This window comes from Phalacrocorax carbo, chromosome 7 (assembly GCF_963921805.1).
Source record: "Phalacrocorax carbo chromosome 7, bPhaCar2.1, whole genome shotgun sequence".
Taxonomy (NCBI): Eukaryota; Metazoa; Chordata; class Aves; order Suliformes; family Phalacrocoracidae; genus Phalacrocorax; species Phalacrocorax carbo.
Genome location: NC_087519.1, coordinates 10,150,243 through 10,172,729, shown reverse-complemented (window position 1 = coordinate 10,172,729; position 22,487 = coordinate 10,150,243). Strand labels below are relative to the sequence as shown.

Genomic DNA, 22,487 nt, shown 5'->3' with positions numbered 1-22,487 from the left:
AGCTCAGTGCCTTTGGAAATCTCACTCACCTACAGGGAGAGAACTATGGCATGAGCCTCTCCCTACATTTTTCTTCTATTACTGGCCTTTGCAACAGCTGAAAGTCAGGTTGACAGGACACTGAGGAACTCAGCGCCCTGCCGATGGAGTCTGAGTAACTCACAGAGATTACCAGAAGATGTGGTGCTGCCAGCTCTTGTGAGTTCCCTACGAGTCTCCCTCTACCTGGTGTTCTTCCTCAAAGCCTCACTTTATTCACATTACAACATGAGAGTTTCAGCTGTCCTTAAAAAGAAAAGGGGTTGGTCTTGTTTGGACAACACCAACCCTACAGGTTCCACAGTAGAAAGGGGAGGACAAAAAGACCTGATGGTTCTGCCTGTGTAAATTTCACAATTTTAAGCTGGTCCCAGAACCCTTTTTTGGTAGCGAAAGGCAACACTGGAGCCAAAGCATGAGCCATTTCTTAGTGCTCCCTGCTGAAGGAAGGTCTTGGACACCACAGAGGGAAGGTGGCATGATGCTTCTTGGAGACAATGAGGAGAAAGGACCATGAACCAACTGTAGGAAGGTGAGAATGTCAACCTCAGTTGCCAGATTAAAACCCTCTCAGAAAAATCTGTCCCCAGGATTTTGTGGAGCTAGACATGCTGCCAGAGGAATAGGTTTTCCCCAGGCATTTCCTTTCCTGGGCAAATTACCTCCAGGAGAAGATGAGCATTAAAAGTGAATGAAAGAAACCAAGCAGAAAGAAATTAACTGAACTCTAGTCACTTTGCTCAAAAAGGTTTTGGCTGGAACGTTAACTGAAGGACTTTTGGATCTCGTTTTTCCACGCCAAGTAGCCCATCCCTAGGATGACTATCTTGGGCCCCATTCAGCAGTAATATGAGAGTCATTATTTCCTTGAACTGAAAGGACATTTTCACCTGCTTGTGCTATGGAAGAATAAAAGTTCTTGTCTACCAGAACTATGTGAAAAGGAAAAGAAAAACAGATTTTGTAATAGACTTGCTAACATCAAAGCAAACCATCTTTCTCCATAATAGGATTCACTCTTTTATGCTTTTGATCTAAAATATGACACGCAGAATTTAGCACACAAACAAATCATCAGTTTGTCAAGCTGCTGAGAACCAGGGTCAAGCTGAAATACCTCACCATACATACCCTCCAAATTAATTCAAACCCTGCTGCACGGGACCGATTCTTCTACCCTGCATACATACATATTTCCCTACCCAAAACCCATAAAGTGAAGCATTTAATACAAGCTTTACTCATCCTGCTGGATGCTGATTAGTTGAAAAATGCTGGTAAGTAACAGATCCCAGAGAAGCAAATGTTTATGCTTGCCTAAACCTAGCCAAGGAAATTTTCTATGGTGGAAAAACTGCCTCACCACATAGAGTGCCATAACCAGGAGGGTATTAATAGGAATAAAAATATAAATGCCTACTTGTTTACAGTTCTGAATTTAACTATTAGGTTGCCAGAGCAGATAATATAATTTCTCTAGAGACACAGAACAAAACGTAAGTGCCAAGCACAAAACACTCATTCAATGGGAGTGCTTCATAGGAGCCCAATCCTGTTTCTAGTCAATAGCAAACCAGGGGGCATCAGTCCAGTGTCCAAATGCTTAAATAGCAAGTCCTGCTCTCTCCTGTGCAACTAAAGCAAATGCATATAAATTTTTTGACCTTAAGGAGACATGCATAATCTGGATTTGACTGTGCACACATTATGCAGGCACAGACATCTCAAAGATAATTGGATTCCTAGAAGTTTCATGCGTAAAGTTCCTTGGAGAAAGGGAAACAGAGCGTTGTGTCTGACTACCCAAAGTGCAAGCCCACACATTACTACACATCAGAGAAGTCACAGAGAAAGCACCTTCAGAAATCTCCCAATGTGGAAAATCCATGAGTCTAGGTTTGAAACCCATCCTGAGGTGCAACTGTAGAAAATCACGCTCTGCTAATTGCCACACTCACAAAACTGCACGTTACAAAGGGAAAGTGACAGACTGCTCCTCTCGAGGCAATTTTAACGCTGCCTGTTCTTCAGTGACTTCAGGCAGAGTTTCATCCTGTGCCACACCTGCTGACATCTGGGCAATTTCTACTGACTCCCAATGAGACAAGAGTTTGTAGCATGCTCCCAAATGCACAGAAGACTCTCAATAAATAAATAACAGCTGCTGTATCTCATGAACTCTGATCTTATTTTAAGATCACTTCATATTCCATCCTTGCCTTTCATAAACAGCAGTGCACCCCACTGCAGTCTGTTTTTTGAAAGTGCAGGGCCATTCTCAGGGGTCAGGAGAACATAATGGTCCTTCCAAAGCCACATCTAATGTGAGGGCTCCCGTACCCACTCTCCAACCGCAAACCACGTGGCAGTTGGTGCATCCAACACACACTGTCTTAATATTTGGTTTGTTCAACACAAGGAGAAAGGAGACCTGGCAAAATGTCTAAGTAACTGGAGTTTTAAAACAGGCCAGGATACCTTTTTTGTACATACATTAATATCCTTTAGAACTGGAGGCGCAAGGAGAGCCATCTGTGATCCCTTATAGGTAACTCTGAAAGCTGTGGTGACTCATGTATTTACAGTATGCTCTAGCCACACACAAAGGTCTTGCCAAATTTTGAGCAACATATAGTGAACCACAATCTGATTTTGAAGTCACATTTTCCCTCCATTTACCACTCTCCTCATTCTTTCTTCCCTTACCTGTGATTTGCAGCCCTTTCTACCAAGGTGTTGATATCTCAGCTAAGGTCTCTAACTCAAGTGTGCTGAAAAAAACTGCTGAGAAGGTTTAAGACCACCCTGACCTAAGACTGACCATCCCTCAGCCAGTGATTTCTGGATGGGAAATAAGAAATAAGCTTGAGTTTGTATTTCAACCACCCTTTTCACCATCCTGAACACTGTGGGATGTATCAGACAAGTAACATCTTCCATTTCTAAAACTTGATTCACCAGACTTGTCCACCAGATAGAGTGGACAAATGCCTGGAAGCAAGAACTACAAAATGTCAAACTTTCCCCCAACTCAGTTTAAACTTGCGGCTTCCCGTGGGCAATGGGGAGAGACAGGACTCCTTACAGCCATGGGTTGCAGGCAGCAGCACAACAGGAGCTTTACTGAGCCCTTGGAATTAGGCAGATAACACTGAGAGGAGTAAAATTATATCCAATTTATTATTAATCTCTTATCTTATGGAGTGTTGAGTAGGTTTCACTCCACCACCCCTCAGCAGAGCACCTAAGGGCACCCACCCAACATGCCCAGCAATGTTGCCTGCAGCCGCCCACCATTACCTGTGCGAATTTCCCGGTACACATCACCCCGTTCCAGCGCGGGACGGTGAGACACCCAGGATGACGCAGCAAGTAGTTGTCTGCTCTGCCTACGAAAGTGTCCCGATACCCTGTCACCGAGCCATCCAGATCATGGAAGATAGATGTTTTGTCACCGTCATTATTGTTGTTTCCAAACCACTGTCCTGACCTGCCAAAAAACACTTTCAGTCCAACCTAGCAGGAGAAAATAAGAAAAATTACTGGTTAGCTCTAAGTAAGGACTTGGGTTTGCAGTGTTTTAATAGCCAAAACAGTGATACAGCTAGAACTACAGAGCTCTATTGTTTGAGTAAGAGTTTTGTTTTGCCTCTTCTTTTTAGAAAAACTTCTGACTATTGGTTTTCCCCCTAATTTCCTAATCCCAGGAGATATTTTCACAAAAATTAGACTTCTGGTTCTTTGAAATGCACCCGCACAGCCATGTGTTCCTTGAAATCACACAGCAATAAATTATGCAGTGGCAAAAGGAAGAGGATGATTCAAAGAATAGGAAAGTACTGGAAGATTATGAAATTTGCTGAGGAATATCACCGCTGTGATCAAAGAAACAAAAATTACTAGATATTTTGTGAATTTTCTCAAATAATTTCAATGGTTGTTCTAAGAAGTTAATGAGTACCATTTTTTTCTAATTGTTCCCCTAAAACCTTACAAAACTCATAAAAGTGACAGCAATACTCAGAATTGGCTCTTGTGCACATTCTAATATATGCCCTGAAGAAGTTTTTTAGGAAAGAGAAATAACAGGAAGCAGCATTATCCTGATTATGCATAGCTCTGTTTTCAAGATTTTTCAGTAGCTAAGTAAAAAATCTGTCCTGATACGAAAATACAGCAAAACAAGGAAATTGCAGATATTCAGCAAAAAGGCATGGAATATTTTAATGTGTGCAGACGAAATGATTACTGTGTGTGATGATTAAGTTCTGAAGTAAGCAAGAAAATAATTACTCCAGGTCAAGCACTCTGAATGAATCCTGCAGCAATGTGTATAAAAGCAGACGGCATAAATATCAACTGGATCACAGTGACCCAAAGGACTGTAATTTGTTCCATTTAGGCCAACTAATTTTAATTGGACTGCGCACATGAGTAAGAATTAGGGTCAGCAGGATTAGACTGCAAGTTTACAAAGGGCTTTAAAGGCTTTATTTCAACGATAATAAACAGAACAGCTTAACAGAATAGGGGGGTCATTGTGATTCTGAGTTAGACGGAAAGTCCCATTGGATTAAAAAGAATGACCAGTGCAGCAAGAACTACTTGCAGGATAAAAGTTTTTATTCCTTTAAAATTACATTAGAGCCTAGAATAATTTTTCTGCCACCTTCTTGTCTGAGTCTCAAAAACAAACACCTGAAGCAATCTCATTTAAAGGAGGCTCAAACACGTGGAAATTTAATGTGTATTTTTTAGTGTTTAAAACCTTTTCTTACTGCACCGCAGGAAATTTTTGGCCAAAGGGCTACTTGGCAAAGTAGGAGGATCCCAAAAGTTGGGGTTTAATAAATTAAAATTAAAGAAAAAGAGGAGATATTTTAAAAATGCGCTGTGCTACAGCTCAAAGCTCCATTGTAACTACTTTGTGACAGTGCACTTCTGGAGTTGAATATGAAAACGGGGAGGAGAACAGAGTCAGCTGTACTTCAAAACAAACTAAGGCACAGCCAGTACATCTTACATTTGATTAACACTCTCAGTGTTTCCATGCAGCAGCAGACAGTTTTGGTGCTAATGCTAATCTGATCTCTAACGTTCTCCTCTAAGAAGTCTGAAAGTCAGAAACGAAATGGAAATGTTAATGAGGAGTGTCACTTCTTTTTAAGTCTCAAGATTACCTTACTTTTGTAACGCTGAGGGATAGGGGTGCACTGAGCTTGCAGTTAGAGCTATGGCAACGTATGTTTTTTTCTAAGTGAACACACACAAACAGAGAAAAGACTCAGCTTGTTAGGTATGTCCACGAGGAGCTAGGAATGAGCCAGAAGAGGGTGCAGAGACAGGTCATGTGTAGCTACCACACTACTGTTCAGAGCCCTAATTTTCATTAGGTGTGGACAACTGGGAGTGATATGGTATAGAGGTTACTTCAATTACCTGTCTGAAGCCTGACAGGGAGACCTGATAGGTGATGGTTATGTGAGTACGTAATCTCTTAGGAATACGTTAACCCGACATATCCAAAGGCAGCACACCTAACACAGCTGGAGATAAGCCCTGAGGACTGCAGTGCAAAAACACTTTCTATATTAAAAATTAATAATGTACTGGAAAAACATTATAATAACCTGCAACTTTTTCTAAACTTCAAGTATTGGCACCAGCTGCCAAAATACTTGTGTCAAGTATTGACACAAGTGTTGTATCACTGTTGTCACTGTCACTGTTTCAAGGAAACCACCTTCAATCACCATGAAACATCATCTGTTTTACCATCCGAGGACTCTGCCCTCATTAGCATGACTTTTACTCTGCTGGAGTGATGCGAGCCCTCACCCTGCAAGTTCCATTTGGTCAGGAGTCTCTTTAGGGTTTGGGGTTTTTTTGCTGTCCTCTTTTTCAGGGGATAACAGTCTTGCACTTTAACTCAGTGTCTGCTTTTCTTTTTCATATCATGAACTGTTCGCAAACTTCTGCTTTGACGCAGAAACCCAGCACTAAGACAACACAGGCTAAACATAGTAAAGGCAACATTAGGAAGCGCCCATCTCCTAGCTAGGCAGGACTGAAATCCCATGGGAGTCGCTAGACCACAGCCAGGAGCCAATGCTGGCCCCTCTGAGCTCTTCTGGGGACCATAAATCCACCCAACACAGACCGCTGGGATTTCTTTGGCACAAGTAACTTTGGAGATGCCATAGTGTTGGCACAGCTAGAAATAGAATAGGCTTGAATCCACCCTAAGCTCCTGGCTGTAGGGAAAAAATAACCGGAGGGTCTATAAGCAATGGATGTGAACTGGGACAGCTCGTGAGCCTTCTCCACCCGCTTGAGGTGGCCTTGTTCATGGGACCCCAAAAGGTCATGTACAACCTCTTACTCCTCACCTCATTCTACAGGAGCTGTGTAGAAAAAGGACAGAGGGGTGAATGGGTTGCTATTTTATGACTAAGCAGAGATATGTCAGGTCTTAAGAAATGATGCACAAGTGCCCTGTTCGTCTACTGACACTGACTAGATCTGCAGGAGACCACAACCATCAGCCATGAGCTGGGTTAAGACCAACTACTGCTTCCACTGCTCTGAAATAACTTTTTGAAAGCACCCTTTTAAAAACAAACAAGCAAGCCATCCTAGCAATAATTTTGCTATTGATAAATGCACAGATATCTTAATACATGAGATGTAGGTTTGTCAATGGAAAGGCAACTAGAATACTTTTTGTGGAGCATAATGTTTAGGCCTTCTGTTCTATTTGACTGTTATTTTTATGCTGAAATTAAGCAAGACCTGACTGGCTTTATTATTTTGTTGTCTAACCAATCTGCTGATTAGTCTGATCAATTATACAATTATTCCTTCAGCATGAATACTAGTTTTGTCATCACTATACAACTTGCAGCAATTTTTAATTTCTTCTTAAATAACAGCTGTAAAATTATTGTCCTTTAGGGAATTAGTACTTGGCTACCCTTTAAAAAGTAATAAAATGAAGCCTGAAGATGGAAAATTAATTAAAACAGTCTACAGGCTCTATCTTAACTCGTCAAAGACATATTGTCCCATATAGCAATTAGCAACAAAACAATAAATTAACCGTGGTCCTTCAAGTCTGAAATCAGATTTAGCATGTCTGGGTTCAATCCAGATAAAACAGAATCAAAGTGAAAAGTGCTGGGATACAGGTGGTTACAAACATAAATGGTTTTTAAGTTGGCAAAATACCAACTTCAGAAATGGATGCTTCTTGGAAATGTACATACAATAAACAACTATTGGGATAAGGTCATTAGTTTTTTTTTTTAATAGGCTGACGCTATACTATTCTAATTTGCTTTTCAGAAGTATTTAGTAAGTCTTCTGACCATCTTTACCTTGAAAACCTAAGATCTTAAAGGCGTTGCAGTACTAAACTTCCTCTCGGACAAAAAATCCTGGGATATTTAACAGGCTCATCGGCCTCAAATGGTGCATCTGTATTAAACAGATGCATTTTCAGCCATTCAAGAGGTAATCATCCCCTTTGCTAATGTGCACAGATATAATCTGTCTGAAACCATTCTGTTGGACAGAGTCCTACATCATTACTGGAGAAAAATTTCCACTCTCTTCCAGTCCACCAGTCGAACTTTCTCATTGTACATTTTTCTCTAAGCTCCCCTCCCCATTTCCAAGCTGATTTTGTCATTCATGTTCCCTATGATCATCTTATAACCATTCCCCCAAGGGAGGACATAAAGAAGGTACAGCAAATTAGCCCTTATTCTTGCTCCAAAAGTCCCTAAAGCATCTAAGGATACTAAGAACTCTTTACTGAAACGCACAGGAAGTGTGTTTTCTTTAGAGGAGCAGTCAAGTGACGGCAATCAACATCACCCTTTCATGAAACACCCTCCTGTTGTTGGTCTGAAGTGTACCAGAGACGGGACAGACAAACTAGCTGCTTGCCAGAGGGAGTGATATTGGTCAATCCCAGAGCAATGGAAATTTTCCTCAAGATAAAGCCAAACCTCAAGCCAAAGTTACTACAGTTCAAGGACATCCTAACAAGCAGGGACCTTGTTAAAAAAAAGCTAAGAAGAGGTTATGATCCCTGGAAGTGAGCCAGGTGGAAGCTATCATTTCCCAAGCAAAGTGCACAGGGCCACGATCCCTGCAGGAATCCAAGACAAGGACGGGAATTGCTCAGCATCCTACGGCTCCTGCCAAAGCAGAGATACAGAGCCCCATTCTGCTCTCACCACTCAAGGGAAGTCCCTATTGTGCTCAGCAGGAATTTCACTGCTGACCCCAGAACCTGTGCCATGGCTTTGCTTCTAAGTGCATTTGCTTATTTCTGTATAAGAATTGTATTGCAGCTTACTGCCTCCTGACATCACATTTGTGTTTCCCTCAACCTCTAAGACCAGGTCCTCACCAGGTCCCCAGCATATATAAGCTGGTAATGCTGCACCAGCTAAGAGTGATGATCTGGATTTTCTGATTACAAGGTGAATTCTTCCTCTAATGTAGAATTTTTTAATGTATGTCTGCCCAGGCATAAGATACCTTCACATTTTACTGGCTTATAAATAAACGTCATTCATTAAAAAAAAAAAAAAAAAAAAAAAAGGTGCTGCAAAATGAATTGATGGTATGTGCCAATATAACATGTACCACTGCCTGGTGGAAAGTCCTCCTCTAGGATAAATCTCTCACCGCTTCTAAAAACTTCAAAAACTTGCACATCTAACAGCATTAATTCCTTCTTTTCTTACTCACACTTTTCTCCATGAGGATCTGCGACACATTATTCTGGGGACTTATCTGCCAGGAGTTTTTCATGAAGAACCCAATGGCACTTGAGTATCTGTCAACAGTAGGGGTGAACTTCTTGAAAGTGCATTTTGCCATCCTGACAGGCCCATCATAAATCTGGAATCCCCGAATAGGGAATGTCCTGAGAGATTTAAAAGCAAACACAATCCTGTGTTAAAAGTTTGGGTAAACTCTGAATCTTCTCCTGAAGGCACAGAAAGATATTAACAAGTAGCTAAACCACCTTTCCTTTCCCAAGGCTGGGATCTGGACGCTGATCACACAGTTCATGAAAGATGAAACTCTGCGAACATTCCCTACAGGATAAGGCTCAAGAGCCAAAAGAAAATGACTCATACAGCTTGCCTAAGTCTTATAAGCTGGGGTAAAGCAGTTTAAAAGCCTTGTCCCCAGCCACCCAGGGGTGTATCACCACAAGGAAGACCCTGAGGGCTGTATGGTAGGCTGCATTGTCATCAGGTTCCCTGTTCCAGGGTAGATGGGTTTCTCAGGAAAACATTAGCATGATTGAAAAAATTATTTCAGTTAGACCCCCTGGAGGCAACAGTGTCTTCTCGGAAGCAAGTACCAAGTGGTGCCGCACAGTTTCTCCTCTCCATACACGCCACCTCACACGAGATCCCTAGGACCTAGTCCACAGCATTTCATACAGAAAAGCAATTTCTGCAGCTTCAGTCCATGGACATTGTCAAGACATCAGTGTTGAAGGAGACACCACTGGAGTCACAGGTAAGGACCTGACCCTTCCGTGGTTTGTTTTGAGAAGGTGCCAGGTTTTGTTTGGCCCAGGTTGTGTTTGATTAAAGGGTGGCCTGCATCAGCTTCGCAGACGGTAATGAATCTGGCTAGTAGTGGCACCGAAGGGTAGGTCAATGCCTACCGAGTCCAGAAAGAGTTGTTCAAACATGAAAGCCACAAAGTGGACATCACATAGGCACATAGGCACACAAGCTCTCCAACCTGAGTGTCACCAGGGCCCAAGGTTGCCCCCAGCCCTGATGATTTTTCTTACTGGTTGGCTCCAGAGATCCAGAAACACTTTGCCAATTGGAAACACCAGGCACAAACAGCGTTTCTTGACCAAATAATTCTTCAATTTCCAGAACTGTTATCCCAGGAGTTGGGTCTGGTTCAAGCCCCACATCCCATTTTGCACTATGGCATAATTAAAGGACAGATATCAGATGTTTTGGCATATTCCTTTCCAAGAGTACATTGCTTAACAATATCACAGATAATTAGGGCTTGTTTGAACTGCAAAGGAGCTTTTTTGCAATTGCAACTAAAATAATGGCACCGATGGTAACCGAGGATAGCTCTGATTATTCTTGTTCTCCTACACAGATCCCACGGCTGTGTCAGTTATGGCTGAGACATGTGTAGTCAGGGATGTGTGCACGGCATGTCTGCTGAGCACTCCTTATTCCTTAATTTTATACTCCATGTAGAGGAATTCACGATTGGTGACCATCACAAAAAGCATACATTAGGGTAGAATTTAGGCTTTGGGAAGCATGCCTTGCTATGGGGATGGTCACCCCAGCTGCAAGACAGGAGGTTGTGCTGCTGTCAAAATAGAAAATAACATACAGCTATTGAAAGAGAAATAAGATGCAATAATGAAAAATGGTTACTCCTTTGGAAAACCGGCCATGTTTGCCCAGCTATGCTGGCGGGAGGGACGGTGGCATGGTGGGCAGGAGCTGCACCATCAGCTCGGCACTGTGCTACTGAGGCACTACACAAAAGCCATTTGGTATCTTTTAGATTCTCTAATCCATTCACCAGTGACTAATAAATTAAGCAGAAAATGAAATCAAACACATTCAGTTAAGAAGCTTTCAAGCTGTTGGCCTGAAGAGTGAGTTTATTCAGATGCTTATTATTTCTGGCCTGTACAATAATCTAAACAACCGGTATAAATTACTCATTGGTAGTCACATTCATTCCTGAGGCTTTTCTTCTAGCTTATGCTAACACCAAGGAGAAATGGCAGAAGAATAACTCACTTGTTTCTGGGCAGTGTTCTGTACTCTCCATTTGCCCCTTTTCCCCAGTAGCTGTTTTGGCCTCCCTGGGAGCCAAAGTTGCTGCTTTCTCCAACAAAAATGGAGCGTGTAACCTCCAGGCTGGAGCCTTCGTCTGTTGGGAAAGTCCCGTCACTAAAAGCAGGCAAAGAAACACCAGGTAAATATGCAACACACCACAACTGATTCATTAACACTTTTAATTACACCACAGACACAGTAGAATTTCTTCTTAATTTGGGAAAAAGTGCATCCACCAATATAACTGCCTGCTTTAAAATCTTTTTAGAAATCAGCAAGTTAGTGCAGAGGTAGCTTAGTGCTGGGGCATCAGTAATACAGGTAAACTTGGTCCAGGTAAAACCAGCTCTACCCAATATATATATGTATAATTGCTTTATACTGAGTTGCTTTATAAATTTTTAGCTACATCCCTGAAGTGACAGCTTCACTGATTCTCATTGCCTGCGGTGGGCTTTGGACATAGCTAATTTTTGCATATCTTCTGCAAGAGGGATTAAGACAAGAGCAGCAGGAGCATGGGAGACGCCAGTAGAGGCAGGAGACCTGCTGTGCCACCACATGGGACCATCCCAGCCACCCTGCCCCTGCAGCACACGAGCTATGGGCAATGCTGCTCCACTGGGCTAGAGCAGAAGTCTCCCCAAACACAGAGCCAGATGTTTAGTCTACTGGTTCAGGACCTACCGTCCAAAAGGAAATATTCAGCAATTACAATGTATTCCCCAGACATGCTGAGGCAAAGAGAGTAAAAGGCTAAATTGCCCCTTGTATTAACGCTGTGCAGGGAAGACTTGATGTGGTCTGGGAGGGAAACATGAGTTTTTCTCATGTCTTACAGGAATTACTAGGGGAGCGTCTCAGCTTCCATTTTTGAGCCTCTTACACTGGGGAAAAAAAAACTGGAAGAAGGTCAATTTTAAGAAATTACCTTGCCAGAGTGAGTCCAATTCCATTGTCTGAAAACCTGGGACAGAAGAAACACAATGGTGTAAATGAGGAGGAATGTCTGCAGTAAATTCAGCCTACAGACCTATTTATGTCTGCCACGAGGGGAACAGTATAACACGTAATTACAGTAACCTACCCCGAGTTGCGGAAAATAATGTCACCGCCCCTGGCCCAGGCCCCATGGTCATTATTTTTAAAAGCAATAAGACTATCGATCACAGCAGGAACTCGCGGCTTTTCAGGATCAGCATCTTGATGTGGGTGAAACCTGAAACAGGAAGCTTAGTTAATGCAGCGCAAGAGACATAGGAACCGACCTCAGACAGAGGAGGTCATACCTGGCAGACCTCATTTGGCTTCCAAATATCAGTGTGATGGGCCTAAAGAGGTGATATGCCCTGGATCAGAGTCAGGCTATTAGCCTGATTTCACCTCTGTGCTTTGATACAAAGCAGAAAACAAAGAAGCACTCATAAGGGTGAAATTCTGGCCCCACTGAAATCAACAGGACTTTCTCACTGGACTTCAGTGGGCCGATGGTTACTCCTTAATTTGATTCAGTGCGATTTAGAGGCACAGAAAACATTTTTCCCAAGTCACTTGGGTCCCTTTGTAATTGCTCCTACAAGGCCCTTTGAGAACCCCTGGACTGACGCTAGAAAATCAATTAGGCACTTTCAAGAACCTCATTCAGCAAAGATAACAGAGTAATTGGAGCTGCTTTCCTTGCATGTACAGCCCAAACCTCCATATGCTTCTGTCTCTGCTGAAAGAGAAGCTGTCGTACAAAAAGAGGATTCACCCTGGGAATCAGGTGCTTCTCAATTACGTCCAGGCTATTTCTTGCCACACTGGCTGTTAATGGTAGACTTGTGCCGTCTTTGGAAAAAAAAAAATCACCATTGCTTTTTCTGAGTCTACCCTCACCTCCTACTTCTTCCAGCTGATGTCCCAAGGGACATCCCACCTGAGTGCCCAAGGAGGTGACCCAGGGAGGGAAGTCCCCCAAAGGGAGGCAAGGTTGCCCTTTCAGCCATAGGGGAGCATTGAGGGGATTCATACCCTCTTCCATGGAGGAGGAAAAAAGCCAAGGCTTGACCAGGAGCAGTGGCTGACTTCTGCTACATCCTCCTCACACAGACCCATAGGGCTGCAGTGAGTGAGAAAATGGCCTTAACTTACCTGTTTCCACTCTGCAAAAGGAAGCTCAGAGATTTTAAAGCAGCTGACAAAAAGCTTTGAGGCTACTTCATTTTACTCATTAATCCTAGACCAGTCTCAGCAGTCTCTTACATAGTCTTTCAGATGTAAATTCTTTTAAGCAATTAATAAGAAATGTTGGCGTTTACAAACCCGCTAATGGAACAATGGGATCTGGATCCCCTTTCCTGTGCTTCACTGCTTAGTCCTCATAATCCCAAGTGCATGTGTATCATTTTTGGTCAGCAATAACACAAACAATTCAGTACATAGCTATGAAGTATTTGCCTCTGCACTTCAGAGATAGCTTGCATGCTCCAGCCATAATGAGGCATTAATGATCTGCTAAATACAATGCAGAAGCCAAGCAGCAATAGAACTATCCAAAATACTTAGCCATACAGCATGTCCTTACCTGGCATTATCGACAGTGAGATACTCCCTGGGATCTTCAGCGCTGGCTCTCGTTGTCTTTACTCCTTTTCCAATAAACAAACCAGCCTGAAAAATGCATACAACTCCAATTATTTTAACAGACTGCCCAACAGAGACCAAAGATCCCGGATTTTTATCAATGAATGTGGGCAGCCAGTGCGTGCAGGCACAGGGAGTGGCTGCAGCCTGGGCTTTCTTTCCCTTTCGGTGTCACTTGGCACCGCTCAGCATGACATTAGCACAGGATGTAGCACGCTGAAGTCGGGACAGAGCCTGCCCTGCCATGTGTTATGCATCAGCATCTTGGGCTGCCTTGTGACCCAAAGCAAGGCACAGAACTCCCACTTTTTCTCCCTTGCAGAAAGCAATAAGGGACCCTGCCAAGCTCCTGATAACTTTTTGGAAAAAGAGTGTTGTTAAGACGTAAGGCTTTAAATAAAAAGTGACGAGTCCCCCGACAGTCAAAAGAGAACATGAGCTGCTGTAGCTAAGTTTAAGACTTTGGGCTAGAGCAGCAGCTGTCATGGACCAAGATGTAAAATATAAAAGGCACAGAAAAGAGCACTGATTTCAGTCTGAGAAATTTTCAGTTTCTCAGAATCCTGAGAAATAAGTTAAAAATGCTCTTCACAGCTTACAGGTTACGTTTTCCTGTCAACAGTATATTTGGAGTGTTTTTCTTGGAATTACCCTTGTATTTTTGGTTCCATTTTTCAAAGGTGATGAGCAGGCCCTGGCACAAAGGACTTTTGCCTATCCCCCTATACCCTTGCACCACGTGGCCAACAGCAGTGCCCAGTGTCCTGCCTGTCATTCCTTAAATCTCACTTAGTAGTAGGTGTACCTAGGGCCCGGGCACATCCCCTCTAACACAGGCACCCAACTGAAGCGCTTGAAATGGGACCCCCGTTCTGCTCAGCTCCCTCTTTGATCATTAGGAAGAGCATCATCCCAAAAAGTTGATCGTCTCTTGATATGGAGACCACTATCAAAAGGTAAGACACCCATGACTGTCTGATTTCAGAGCACCACACATGGTCAGCCCTACGCCATACTATTTTATTCATAGCAGCATATAAAAATCATCCACGTGCCTTGAAATTGGAGTGGACTCTGTTGTTGTAAAATACTCCCATGGGGGTATGTTCAGCCTGTCCCTCTGGGTATTGGCCCTCGGACTGTCCAGTTGGAACCCGGTGGAAGATGTACCATATCCCAACATCCTGAAAGACAAAGGGAGGTCTGAGAAATGGGATACTACAATTAATGATACAGGTTATCCTGGGGGCTTAAGGTTTCCCACTATGCTGGCCAGACTTCTAACCTGAGCCTGCCAGACACGTGTGAGGCCCAGGGGACACACACCTCCTGACTTATTCTTTGGCATGGACAGTGGGCCTCCAGGGCACACACACACGGGTTTTAAAAATGCATATATTGTGGGTGGAATTCAGGTGGTTTATTAGAAAACATAGTCTTCTCTATATAGGCACATTAAACACAAACATGATTTCAGTAAACATCAGATATAAGGAGAGGGTATATAAGGAGTAATAAGTATACAAGGAGAGGGTATATATTTATATATACAAATATAAAATTTTATTGAGCATGTAACTATTAACTACTAATAAAAATAAACATTTGCTAAGAGACATCACACACCATTTCCAGACACAGTTGTGAGAGAAATCAGTGTGAGAACTGCAGGCAAATACTTGTTCTTAACAGAGACAAAGGTTGCGGAAATACATATCCAAATTTTACGACGGCTTACTAAAAATTCATTGCCCTCACGCTAATGACATCAATACGAGTAGAATATATGGGAACTGGAGGCAAAGCATAGCTCTTGCCGTTAAATGATTTTACCTGAGCACCAGCTGCTGCATTCTTTATTAAGTTGTTGTTGGGATTTGCAATCCAGAATGTGCTGACAGCCCTGAAAAATCAAAATCAAAATGATCCTAAGCAGTTACCAAACAGGAAGGGATACATTTTCATAGCACTGCACTGGACTTGAGCCACATGTCTCCTATTGACTTTAAAACTCCACACAACCTTTTAATGATACTCTTTAAAGAAAAGAAACCATCTAGTAATGTCGGACATGTTCATTTATGGAGCCACATGCTGAACCTATTGTAAATTATATTAGACTGTTAACACAAAATCCATGCTCTGTTAAATGCAGCTTAAGGAAACCCAATGTCTTTGGGTCGTTTTTTAAGTTAAGCGGCTTTGGAAAATGTCTGAAAAGTTAAATTCTGGGGTTGGTTTTTTTTTGGAACTTCAGGGGCAATGGCAGGAGGTAGGGGATTCTCTATGGATTTATGAAGCTTCTACATGGAAAACAAAACAAATGTCCTTGCAAGTCGCAATGTCTCATCAAGTAGGAGATTAAGGAGATATTATTTTGGCATTCATTCAAATAAGGAGTTTTTGCTTGAGAGGGAAGATCAGTAGTGGCACAAACAGAAGCCATATATAGCTGTGAAAACATTGTCATCTGTTGTCTTACTTCATTTGATATCATATTTTGCAGTAATAAAGACCACGTGTAAAACACTGTAAACCTTTTCTCAGGACTGTACCAATTAATTTGATCGTTCTAAGCAGACCATCTCAATAATCTTTTATCCACCTTAACTATTATGTAATCAAGAGTCCACACGCCTTTGGATTAACAGAATCACTAAATAGGTGCAAAATAAATCTGTATTAACCATACAAGCAACCTTAGCATTTCAGAAATGATAATTGTAATTAATTCAGTTGGATTATTTATGCAAGTAGAGTTTGGTCACTGCATCCTTTTCCAGAAAACAAGAAAATACAAATTTCCTTGGCTAAACTGTGTTCTTGCTTGCAAACTAGCCAGGCCAACACCTGGATTCCCGAGAGCCCATCTTACAGCTCACCAGTCTCCAAAATAGAAGCTAACTTTGCTCAGGTATATCGGGATATTGTTTATTGTTAAATGATGCTCACTGTAGTTTATGCTAATCTCTGCGCTCTCATTAAATCTCCTGATGTACTCTAGATATTCATGCACTCGTGTGCTACTGACCAACTTACTCTAGATGCTCCAGCCCCAATTCAGCCCTAGTGAAAAAAGGAAAAAACTCTCTTTGTAATAAGTGATATTTTTGCTAGCCTATACCAGGCCTGAAGCAACTTGCATTTATCAGACAGATTTCACAGACCTTCAACATCCTACTTAAAAAGAATTTAAAGGGGTTGAGAAAGCAGCAAGGTGCTCTGACGTACTTATGATTCTCAGGAAGCAGCAACAGGAATAACCAGCAGTAAATATTCCTTACTTAGGATTCATGCAGGTGTTAACAGATGTCTTCACAAGGAAAACATGGTCAAGAAGCTAAATTATTTTAAAATGAGAAACAGTAGAAAAAGCTACAGTGTTTCATTTAATATCAAATAGCACCTTTCAAAAGGTTCGCCACAGCATTCTTTGGGACCCCGCTATAAAACACAATGTAAGTGCAAAACCTGACTACGGCTCCCGGAGCACTTACATGCAGTCGGTGCTCGGCACAGGAACATAATTCCCATAGACGTGGGTGCGGATGGCAAGGCACATAGCCTCATTACGATCTGAAGGCAAAATCGTCCCTGACCTCGTGAGGAGGCCCAAGTTGTGATAAAATGTATTGCGTTGCTCCGTCCCATCTTCAAGGAAGAAACAGTGCCCCAGAGTGTCATAGCCAATGGTGTCTTTTACCTGGAAAACAGTATGCAGGCCACAGATCGCAACGCTAACAGCAGTAGGAACTAAAATTGATGTGCTTCGCTTACCAATAAATTCCTAAAACACTCACGGAGTGGTTTTGCTACCCCTCCGCACAGCAAGCAGTGCCTCCATAGGCACCCATCCTGGAGCTAACTCCACGTCTGGAACTACACACAGTTTGCATAACTGTGGACTGATCCTCTTATCCAGCGAAACTGCTATTAAAATTACTCTGAGGAAGATCACATGCATAACTAAAGGAACATTGCAAAATGCTGGATTTAAAACTGCCCTCAGCTCTAAGAGAGAATATTTGATTCAGTGTCATGGAGTAAATACCTGCATAAAGATAAGTGTGTCTTGCATGATAAACCAACAAGTTAGAATGGTTAATCCAGAAATGTTCATGACTGCAAGACTTCCCTAGTAAAATAAGAAATTATTTCAAATGCACAATGTGAAGGAATTTATATTAACGAGTTTTCTGTTCTTTCTCCTCCACTCTCAGAGGGTGCGGGGCCACTTCATTCTTGCAATCATCAGCTTGGGCAGAGATGGTATTTTACCATTTCAGTCTATTTAATATTAACTGGCATGCAGAGGGATATTGCATTAAACCCTAATTTGACCAAGAGGACTTAGCACAAGCCTCCTTTGATGTACAGTCTTACGGAGATAAATTCAGAAATCCTTCTTTTAAATGTAAATACTAAATCAGGCTAGTTAAAGCACCAGCTATTTGTTACCAAATCTTACTGAAACCTTAACTTTGTACTCAAATGATCCCTGTCAGCATATTTATTCACTCTTCAGGCATACAAAATTCCTGTTGATGTCGGAGTAATGTCTGTGTAAGAGTGCAAGATTAGCTAATATTAATCTACTTGGTTATTTCTGTATACAGAGGGTTACTTGAACTAAAAATCCATTTCAGACTCATATCCTGTGATTTCCCCTTAATGGGCTGCAACTGTACATAACATCTGGAGTCACAAACAGTATAGTCCCCATAGGTATATCTCTACTGGATTTCATTGTTTTCCTGGCAGTCACCCTTCAAACTTGTCATCGGCTGCTCTTGTTGCTGCCCTAACTAGGTGTTCAAGAGAGAGTTAAAAATAAGGCACGACACAATCAGGTACCCAACTCCTAACTGACACAGTTTTGGAAATCCACCGAGACCCTGCAATGCAGGTACAGCAGCTCGGAGTGAGCCACAAGGAGGGTAACAGAGAACCCATGCACAGCGACACTGAACGTGTCCCTCCAAGCTGAGTCTTGGAAATACAGATAGGAAATGGATTTAGATAAAAATGCAAGTGTCCTTGCCAACCTGCTAAGAGCAGTAAGCCTGGCTACACTTCCAAATGATGGGCAGAAGCTGGGCTAAGGAGGCCATGGAAAACTATTTTTGGAAAAAAACTGTAACAACAAACTATTTGCTGTTTGAAACAGCATTTCAGTTGTAGAGTTTCATTCTTCTGAATTCATCTGAAGTTTGGCTAATCTGTGCTTCAGACAGCTGCATTAAAACCAGCCTTGTATCCAAAAACAGATTTCAGCTTTAATATGATTAGTCACAGCTTCAGAATCGCATGGCAGCCATAAAACTTACATGCGCAGAACTACAATGATCACCCTCCTAACCAGAAATAGCGTAATTCAACATTTGCACTGAAAGATAAGGGCCCGTGCCATTAGATCAAAACCCCAATAACTGATCAATTCTGGCATATCGCAGATAGAAACCAAAAGTTTGGAAATGAGAGCCCACCTGCGGCACTGTGACAGTAGCACATTACTGTATGTGTCAGCAAGAAACACCATCCACAACGCGGGCTACACCCCCACTGGTGCGTCTAACACCAGATGATTGAGATGCCTCTGAACACTGAATTATATATAGTTCAGCAACACAATATAAGTGACCTTTATGCACTGACACATTAGACACGGAAGACTACAGTAGTCTGTGTGTGCCTGCCGTGTGCCAGGGCAGCGAGAGGCATGCTGCAGCCTGCTTCCCAGCCATGGTGAGCAAGCCAAGCTGTGGGCGCCGCTGCCGCCGGCTTGCAAAGCAGCACAAGCCCGGCATATGGGAGGAGCAGATGGGAGAAGGGCCTTGCAGACAGCGCTGCACGGCCAGTACACAGCAAAGCACAAACCACAGCACTCCACCAATGTGCTACTACAATTACATCCTCTAAAGCCTCAAAACAGGAGAGGGAAAAACCACCTATCTATCTGGTTTATTCTGCCCCAAGGGCTGAAGTTTCATTAGCTGATGCTAAAATGTGTACCCATCTATGTTATTTAACTGCCTTGCTCTGATATACATGCTTTTCTCTGGAACTGCAAATTATTTAAATTCATTTTAAAATAAGGCTTCTTATTACATTTTAATTACTCTTTATCTTAGAGATTCTATTGAAACCACACGATTCTTTCACATAATCACATATTTAACCTTTGCTATAAAATCTATTCACTGATCCATGGACTTAAAGTCCTCAGCAGTCAGATACAGGGGGGCTGGATTTCACACTTGGATTCTTGATTTCAAAACTATTGCACCCCATGAATCCAGATAAACCCTTGACAGCCTCACTTCTGATAAAGAGCAAGAGCATACACCATTCTTCTCAGGACCAACATTAACATAAGGCTTAATTTTTCATCCCAGGCAGGTTCCTTCAATTCCAGAGGTTTAATACCAAATAGAAGAGAAAGCAAGTTAAACCATACCCACACATACTGGGCAGGTCTCCTGCCACCTAAGGGCTCTGTACACAAAAGCAGGCTCTACAGCCAGAGCAAATCACGTATATGAGATGGCAGCAACCAATATTTTGAGTGATCTGGACAATGCAACTCCAGTTTAGGACGCATGAAAAGTGCTCCCAGTTGTACAAGTCCAGCATCACATTTTCATGAATACACCCTTCCAGGGGGACCCTTTCAACAAGGGTGCGTCTATGGCATGTCTTACGCAGCTTTATGCCCAGGGTTGAGGAAAAGTTGTCAAGAAAACCGTGAGAGGTCATGAATAGTTCAAGGAGTGTCTCTGCCTGAGCACACACCAGGTGAATGAGGAAATGCCCACAGACACCAGAACATCGGTCAGGGTCCTGCAGAGCACAGAGCAACTGAACGTGTCAGGACTGGATCAGGAATCTCTATTTCCAGCTGGGACATGTATGGCTTTTTTGAGGGGTTTTTTAAGTTCCTCTCCACAATGCCCTTGTGAAGATCTAGGTCAAAGCCAAGTTCCTGAGGGCTTTTCTGGCACTGAAGCGGCCGTTTGGGTCTGTCCCTCTCATATTTCATTCCCTTTGTCATGTGAATATTTTTGGATATATTTCACATTGCCCTGACCTGAACAACCCCTGTCTTTTTTACCTCCTTGGCAAATTAAAGGTCCTTTGCTTCAGTCAGGTCCAGTAAAGGTCCATTGCTTACATTTCAAATGAAAATTCCTATTATCACAAACTGTCCAGAATAACCATGGCAAAGATTTCACCATACCTGATCACACCATCAATAATATTAATTAGGAACCTGATATTCATTTCAAAGAGCTGCACTACCAGAGCATCAGCCCTAACCTGAATACCAGTCAAGTGAAGTTGACAAGTCAGGACATTTCTTGGAGAAAAAACCCATCTTGTTTCAATATTCTGATTTCTTTTTGTATCACAAATGGCCCTTACTATTTAGCAGTGCCTAAGCAAAGAAATTAACTTGGTACTAATAAAATATGTCTCCTACCAGAAGGCCATGAGTTCCATGTATGGCAACACACCTAGAGAAGCAGTGGTGGATAGCCAGGTTATCAAGGTACGTTGGACGTTTGTATCCTCCTCTCTCATCCACATCCTCAGCCAAGTGAAAATGCACAGGGTAACTGCCCAGGATTTGCTGCCCCATGTTTTTTAATTCCACTCCCGACATGTGAACAGAGCTAAAATTCCTTAGGATCTGTTGAGACAAATGTAGATCCAAGTAAGGCATTACAACATAAACATGTGCAAAAAGGAAACCACCTTTTTTATTATTATTAGGCAATACGTTTGCAGAGTAAAACAGGGCCTGATCCCAGAAGGAGGTGTCAGCTCCCTGCTCTGACTCACAGCAGCACAGGACCTGCAGAGCAGTGTGCCAGCACCTGCACACCTATAGGCATGGGGCTGCCAAGGAGCGGCTGCCAAACACCACATGCAGGATTTAGCAATAGTGTGTGGCACGGCTACGGACAAGGTGCTCCTTCCAGCTACAGGAAGGGGTAGCATTTACCACCAGGCTGTATTTCCTGACAACTTTACCTCTGTCAAATGATTTTAGGCAAGAACTCCACAGGTCCCCAGTTTCCACCAGCTGATGGTGGAGCAATTTTATGCAAAGCCCCTCCAACAGCAAGAATTTCCATCTCCATCAAGAACACATGGGACAACCCAGAGGAGGCAAAGCACAACAGGGCAAGACCCAGCACTTCTCTGAGCCGTGAAGGGAGTAGGTTCGCTCTGCAGGAAGCCCAGTTCCTTCAGTGACATCTCATGAACTGTAATTTCACACTGGCCCTACTGACAGCAATGCGGCTAAAGAATCCCCTCTAGCCCAGAGAAGGGTATGTTTTTCCGTATGTGGTGAAGAAAATGGCACAGCCTCATTGCAAGTGTAGTTTTGGAAAAGAGGCTAAGAAACTTTTCCCTTCTTCATAGACAAGTATAATTTTTTCCCCAAATACAATGGTAGTTTCATGCATTATATTGCTTGTTTACAAACCAGGAAAGGAACGACCTGAAACCACCTTACAGGCACATGCATTAAAAATTACTCACTTTAATATGTCCTCCAAATGTGTCAAAGGAGAAAAACTGACATTGATTTTGTCCATAACAGGAGTCTTCCATTTCTCCTTGAATAAGTATATTTCTAGTCAGAAGACCAACCTCTGCCCTCATATCGACGCCGTCAATGACTTCTCCAATGTGAAGATAAAGTGGGCTGCCTGTGAAGATCAGAAACCTTTTCATTCAGCGTGAGCACAGCATCTTTCTTCATTATTGCATTGTTCTAAGCAAGTGCACACCTTTCATTTAAGCAATCACCAAGTTTGGGGACATGCCCAGTTGTTAGTATTTGATCCCAGAGGGGATTAGCACTTCCCCTGACTTCTACAAGGGATTTCTGCCCCTGGTCAAACTTTAAAGTTCCAATATTGGGGCCTTCAGCTTTCATATGAC

General features: G+C 42.5%; 2 protein-coding genes across 5 annotated transcripts in view; both read right to left on the bottom strand.

Moving 5' to 3' along the window:
- The window catches only part of LOC104049974 (inactive cell surface hyaluronidase CEMIP2), a 57,747-nt gene that overhangs the window by 25,621 nt on the left and 9,639 nt on the right, over positions 1-22,487 (bottom strand). For all 3 annotated transcript variants that reach the window (XM_064456268.1, XM_064456269.1, XM_064456270.1), the window contains 11 exons: positions 22,083-22,252; positions 21,013-21,222; positions 17,030-17,235; positions 15,366-15,435; positions 14,588-14,716; positions 13,474-13,559; positions 11,995-12,126; positions 11,839-11,874; positions 10,869-11,021; positions 8,803-8,980; positions 3,340-3,555 (listed from right to left, as the gene is read on the bottom strand). In XM_064456268.1, the coding sequence (XP_064312338.1) occupies positions 3,340-3,555; positions 8,803-8,980; positions 10,869-11,021; positions 11,839-11,874; positions 11,995-12,126; positions 13,474-13,559; positions 14,588-14,716; positions 15,366-15,435; positions 17,030-17,235; positions 21,013-21,222; positions 22,083-22,252 (1,586 nt within the window). The remainder of the gene's footprint in view (positions 1-3,339; positions 3,556-8,802; positions 8,981-10,868; positions 11,022-11,838; positions 11,875-11,994; positions 12,127-13,473; positions 13,560-14,587; positions 14,717-15,365; positions 15,436-17,029; positions 17,236-21,012; positions 21,223-22,082; positions 22,253-22,487) is intronic.
- CEMIP (cell migration inducing hyaluronidase 1) overlaps positions 1-22,487 on the bottom strand; it is a 117,256-nt gene that overhangs the window by 89,094 nt on the left and 5,675 nt on the right. The gene's annotated exons all lie outside the window — the stretch shown is intronic.